This window comes from Priapulus caudatus, unplaced genomic scaffold (assembly GCF_000485595.1).
Source record: "Priapulus caudatus unplaced genomic scaffold, Priapulus_caudatus-5.0.1 Scaffold1683, whole genome shotgun sequence".
In the NCBI taxonomy this organism is placed as follows: Eukaryota; Metazoa; Priapulida; class Priapulimorpha; order Priapulimorphida; family Priapulidae; genus Priapulus; species Priapulus caudatus.
Window position 1 is genome coordinate 3,904 of NW_014578744.1, and position 6,555 is coordinate 10,458.

General features: G+C 46.3%; 1 protein-coding gene across 1 annotated transcript in view; it reads right to left on the reverse strand.

The window, feature by feature from the left end:
• Positions 1–6,555, reverse strand: part of LOC106817328 (transmembrane cell adhesion receptor mua-3-like) — a 28,392-nt gene continuing 21,837 nt past the window's right edge. Inside the window, exons 28-29 of the mRNA XM_014821988.1 lie at positions 5,359–5,361; positions 1–20 (exon numbers count right to left, since the gene is read on the reverse strand). Of these exons, the coding sequence (XP_014677474.1) occupies positions 1–20; positions 5,359–5,361 (23 nt within the window). The remainder of the gene's footprint in view (positions 21–5,358; positions 5,362–6,555) is intronic.

Below are 6,555 nucleotides of genomic sequence, written 5' to 3' on the forward strand. Positions count from 1 at the left end.
CTAGTGATGACAGTCGTCGACTCACCGACGCAGACACGTCCGGCCGCCAGTTCGTCGGTCGGGTCGCCGGCGTCGACGTATTCTGGCCGACAGTGGCAGCGGAACGAGCCGGGGGTGTTCTCACAGATGGCGTCCGGTGAGCAGTCGTGGTGGCGATCGTCCTCGGCGCATTCGTTCAGATCTGTAGCAGGAAGACAAGAGCAGTGACGCTCAGCGCAGCGTAGTGTTGTTGCGAGTGGATGCAGGGGTGGCTGGACTGCGGGTACTGTGTGTCGTCGTGTGGGATGGAGAGCGTGGGAAGGTCACTCGGTTTGAGTGAGGCTGTAGGTAAGTCTCGTGGTGTTGGGAGGGAGACTATAGGTTCAGGCTGTGAGTAAGTCTCGTGGTGTTGGGAGGGAGACTGTAGGTTCAGGCTGTGAGTAAGTCTCGTGGTGTTGGGAAGGAGACCGTGGGAAGGTCTCTCGGTTTGAGGGAGCCTGTGAGTAAGTGTTGTGGTATGAGAGGGAGAGGGCACTGTGGGAAGAAGACTGTGGGTAAACGTTGCGGTATGAGAGGGAGAGTGTGGGTAAGTGTTGTAGGCTATGTATGTGTGGATGGTCGGGTACGTGTCCTGTTACAACTGTGGACAAGGGGGAGACTTTAGGAATGTTTTGCGGCGAGTGTGTATAGAGGAGACTTTTGTTAAGTTATAAACAATCTCGGATATATAACAAACGGAAACGTAGAAAGAACACATCACCTCTATCACACCCACGCCCTCTATAAACAAGCTTCGCCAGCTAATCCCATATGAGGTGCTGCCATCTATATTCTTACCGGTCGGTCTCGCTATCTCGTCGACGTAGAGCTCCGAGTCGCCGACGCTCTTGTTCGTGCGATCGATGGACTTCATCAGCTCGTCTAAGATCTCGTCGATGTCTCCCGTAAAGTTTTTGGAGATGGTCACGGTCGCGTTCATGACGATGCTGTCCTCCCACGTCTTGTTCACGTCCTTCGAGTCGAGGATCTCGAAGATGTTGGCACCGATGTAGTACGGTGACAGGCCGGTCGTGTCGAAGGCTGAGTCCAGCTGCGTGAGAAACATGAAGAATGACTGCATGATGATTACGTAAAGAACGCGAAGAAAAGTAATTCGGCACTTATGTTATTCGTCGTTGACTTACTCGCTACTTAATTATTATCATTATCATTCGTGGCAATGGTAGTGATAGTGGTTGTGGTAGTGGTAATGGTAATGGTAGTGCTAGTGATGGTAGTGATTGTGGTATTGGTAATAATATTGCCATTAGCAGTTACATTGGCATTGGCATTGACAGGCATCGGTATTGGTATGGGTATAATTGGTATATTGGTATTATTTATTAATTATCAGTTATTTATTGTATATTATATTGTATATCGTATCTCTGGTGTCTCAGTTCGACTCGTTATGAATATTTCTTTGCTTTGATGTCAATTGAAGTATTTTGGTTTTGTCATCTACGTTGTATCACCGATAATAGAGCTAATGCGAACATGAGCCGCTAATATAAGCCATAAAACACTGTTAACACCAGTGATACGTAAGTCACGTATAGTTAATGCAGTGCTATTGCTGAGAGGGTCTATGTCTCCCAGGGTACTGCCGGAACGTACCCTGGGTACGGTCCGGTATACCGGAACGTACCCTGGTACTATCTAATATGGTTAACACCCAAGCCCCCTGTCCACTTTTATACCCACAAACTACAAGAGTAAAACCAAACTACGTTGTGCATACCCCCGGGGCACACCCAAGCCCCCTGCTCATTTTTATACCCACAAACTACAGCAGCAAAACCAAACCACGCCGTGCCCCCCCCCTCCCCAGTTGCTTTTTCCCATGGTGAACAGCATGTTCGTTTTAGACGCACCTCGCTCTGGGAAGCCAGGTTGTCGGAGCCGCCGATGGTCGAACCAGCGACGCTGTAGACAGGAATCGTCACACCCCCCGGGAAGCCCTCCGCGCGTGGCAGTGCTGATTGCTTTGACGGCTGCGGAGGCAGCGGTGGAGCGTGCACCTCTACCATCGTCGGTCCCTCGTATTTCAGAGCGGCCGCTGTAACACAGTTTTAGTTTAAGACAACCGTTTATGGAACAACATATGGAAGACAACCGTTATGGTTTATGGTTTATGGTTTATGGTTTATGGTTTATTGTTTATGGTTATGGTTATGGTTTATGGTTAATGGTTTATGGAAGACAACCGTTAGCTGGAATATACGACAAAATTCATGTATGAAACTCGTAACCTCGTAAAGTCTTCAAACTCCAAGAGACTATATGGAAGATGGAGATAGACACCGTTTAATTGTGAAGACACTGAATAAACGCTCCCCTGAACGCTTAATAATTAAACTATTTAAAATCCCATAGACGTAATTTGTAGATATACATCTAAATCTATGTAATCCTTTATTAGTGTCCATGTCTTTTGTAGTCGTGTCTGCGTGTGTGGTTTCTAATTGCAGTACAAATCTACACGAAAACTCTGACCATACCACAAGGTACAACAAGTTACTGTTCATAGTAAATGCGGGATAAATATGGAAATGCTTACCACGGCTGGTGGATGCTGCCGATCTCTGCATATTCTGCTGCTGCTGCATTTGTTGGTGCTGTTGCTGCTGCTGTTCTTGGTAGTTCTGCTGCTGCTGCTGTTCTTGGTAGTTCTGCTGCTGCTGCTGTTCTTAGATAATCCCATGTTGACGATTGCAATTCCAGCCCAATGTAAGTTGCGATGTATTCACAGGTCATATGTGGGCAGGGCATCTCCGGACACGCGCACACATAGCGGCGATTTCACCTTCTAGCTCGTACCGGACGTTGCGCTATGCGGGATAAACAGCTGGAACGCTTGCTCGGACGCGTCGCTGCCGGCGCCACCTGGCCGAGCGCCTGAATACCGCGAGCCGTCGCCCGCCGCGTAGCATGTCGTGGGTAGGCACTCGCACTGGCTGCTGCCTCTGCATCATGCATGGATCCGCTAATGAGACTGCTCGGACGAGCCTGCTGTTCGCTTGACTGAAAAAATCACCGTTTTTTAATTTCGTGTACGCATCCAACGAATCATACAAAATCTTCTGGTCATCTCAGCTACACAGATACATGATGCCGTCTAACTTGTGTACAGATGATTGCCATCAAAGCCAGGATTAGATGTTCATAATCTAACGCATTCTATGAAGATATATAAACAGATAAAGAAAGCGGGACTACGGGCTCAGATGTAAGTCTACAAAACTGCTTATGTGAGAACGGAATTCTAGATGATATTACTCCGTGCGTTGATGCTTTGTGCTTTTGCTTTTAAGACTGTGTGATTTATGCTTGAGGAGCATGTGCTTGGGTACTTACTCCGCCACCAGCACCGGCCTGAGCTCGTGGATGGTAGCGATGGAGATTTCTGCTCTGCTATGTTACTCTCCGGTTTGTAGGTGTAACCGGCCACCAAGTCCCTTCCTCTTCTTTCGTCTGAGCAAACGGACGCACAAACGATATGACGTAGCGCGCTTAGCCATTCTACCACTATATAACATACGGCGAGAATTAACTATAATCATAATTATTCATCTTTGATGAATGCGTCGTCTAACAGTAGCAACTCGACATTAAATACAATCTCAACATGCGCTAATGTACAGTTTGGAAACTTCACATGTCTAATTCAAGACATCAAGTTACCTAGCCATGCCCCAGCATAGTCCAGCGCAGAGCAGAGCCAGTAATAGTAGCACCCCCCCCCCCCTGACGAGGGGCACGCATGGTGGCGATGTAGGTGATTCACTGTACCGTCTTTTTTCACAGTGCGTCGCCGTACCACAGCCATAACACTGCAGGGCAAAGACGACAGCCGTATTGTGTTTTATGTACGGAGCTAGACATTTTAATCTATTTTTGTTTTATTTGGCTCAGCCTATTACGGAAACTTATTCAATTTCAATATGTCAGCTAGATAGTTCATTATAGTTTTATACGCTATTCAATACGATATTCAATACCTATTATGTTTTATCAAGTAATGTTTTGTTGACATTTGATAGTGGGGTTGTCCTTGACTGGCTATTATTGGTTATTTATATATATATATATATATATATATATATATATATCTCGCTTATATATATATATATCTATATATTACATATTATATATTATATTTACATATTTATATATATATATACATATTATATATATATACTATTATATATATATTATATCATATTTATTATATATAGTATATATATGGTTTATACCTGCATAGCGCTTACTGCTCCGTCTCCTACGTAGCATTCCCCATTTCCATTACAGAGCCCGCCGTGCGCAGGCTTGCCAATCGAGCAACAGGACAAGTGTTTAAGTATCGCTAGCTTGGACGACGAAGCTTGGCGTCAGTTCACACACTGCAGTAAACAACCGTTGGGTCTTTCGCGAATGCTAATATATTTGCTCGCCTACATCAGAATTACTTTTCCTTTTCGTTATATTACATTGACTTTTACCATCTTACCACGCTATTTTACATATGCAGGCAAGCCACAGCTCACTCGCGTTAATCACTGCTTTCTTAAATTCTATTTCGCGTGTAGTTTCGGACGTTTCATAGTGATGCACAGTCGTCAGGACTCACGACCGCTAGACACGGTCCGGCGCCATGTTCGTCGGATCGGCGTTCGTGCCGCGCTGTCGACGTTATTTCTGGCCGACTAGTGGCCAGCGGTAACGAGCTTGGGGTGTTCTCACGATGAGCGTCCGTGTGAGCATGTGCGTCGTGGCGATCGTCCTTCGGCGCATTCGTTCAGATTCTGTAGCACGGAAAGACAGAGCAGTGACGCCTCAAGCGCAGCGTCCGTGTTGTTGCGAGTGGATGCAGGGGTGGCCTGCGACCTGCGGTGTACTGTGTGTCGTGTCGCTGTGGGATGTGAGAGCGTGGAAGTCATCTGTGGCTGTAGGTAGCGTTGATGTTGGAGGGGATTAGTTAGCTGGTAAGTCTCTGCTGGTGCTCTGCATGGGATGGGAGGACTGATAGTTCAGGCTGTGAGTAAGTTCTTCGTGTGTTGAGGGGACACTGGATGGGACGTGGGAAGGTCTCTCGCGTTTGAGGGATGCCTGTGAGTAAGTGTTGTGGTATGAGGAGGGAGAGGGCACTGGTGGGCAGAGACTGTGGGTTAACGCTTGCGGTATTGAGAGGCGGATGTGGCGTAGTGTTGTATGGCTATGTATGTGTGTGAGTGGTCGGGTACGTGTCCTGTTACAACTGTGGGACAACGGGGCGAGACTTTAGGATATGTTTGTGCGGCGATTGTGTTAATAGAGGAGACTTTTGTTAAGTTATTAAACAATCTCGGATATATAACAAACGGAAATCGTAGAATTGCAACACATACCTCGTATCACACCCACGCCCTCTTATGAACAAGCTTCGCCAGCTAATCCCATATTGATCGGTGCTGCCATCTATATTCTTACGGTTCGGGTCTCCGCTATCTCCGTTCGACGTAGGCAGCTCCGAGTACGCCGACGTCTCTTGTTCGTGCGCATCGATGCTTCATCAGCTCGTTTCTAAGATTTCGTTCGATGTCTTCCGTAAACGTTTTTGTGGCATTTGGTCCACTGTGCCGCGTTCATTGACGATGCTTCCTCCCACGTCTTGTTCACCGTCCTTCCGATGTCGCGAGGATCCTCGAAGATTTGGCACCGATGTTAAGTACGGGTATGACAGCGCGGTCGTGTCGAAGGTCTGAGTCCAGCTGCGTGAGAAACATGTGAAGAATGACTGCATGGATGATTACGTAAAGACGCGAAAGAAAGTAATATTCCGCGCACTTATGTTATTCGTCTTGACTTAACTCGCAACTACTTAATTTAATTATCATTATCCATTTCCGTGTGGGCCAATGGTAGTGATAGTGTTGTGGTATGGTAATGGTTAGATGTTAGTGTAGTGATGTAGTGATTGGTGGTATTTGGTTAGTAATATCTGCCTTAGCAGCTTACATTGGCATTGGCATGATCAGGCCATCGCGTATGGCTATGGGTATACTTGTTATTGGTATTAATTTATTAATTATCAGTTATTTATTGTAGTATTATTATTGTATATCGTATCTTGGGTGTCTCAGTTCGACTCGTTATCTGATATATTTCTTTGCTTGATGTTCAGTAAGTCTTTGGTGTGTGTGTGCATCTACGTTGTATCACCGTATAATAGAGCTAATGCGAACCAATTGAGCCGACTAATATAAGCCATAAAAACTGTTAACACCAGTGATACGTAAGTCACGTATAGCTTAATGCAGTGCTATTTGCTGAGAGGGTCTATGTCTCAGAGGTACTGCCGGAACGTACCTGCGGATTACGGTCACGGTTATACCGGAACGTACCCTGAGCTACTAATCTAATTGGTTAGGGTTTAGGGGTAGGGTTAGGGTGGGCGTTCTTAGGGTATGTTTTAGGAGTAGGGCGTATTGGACTCCCTAGACTCGTTAGCTTGGAGTAGGCGAGGTTACAGTCCGGCATAATTAGTAGATTACCAGG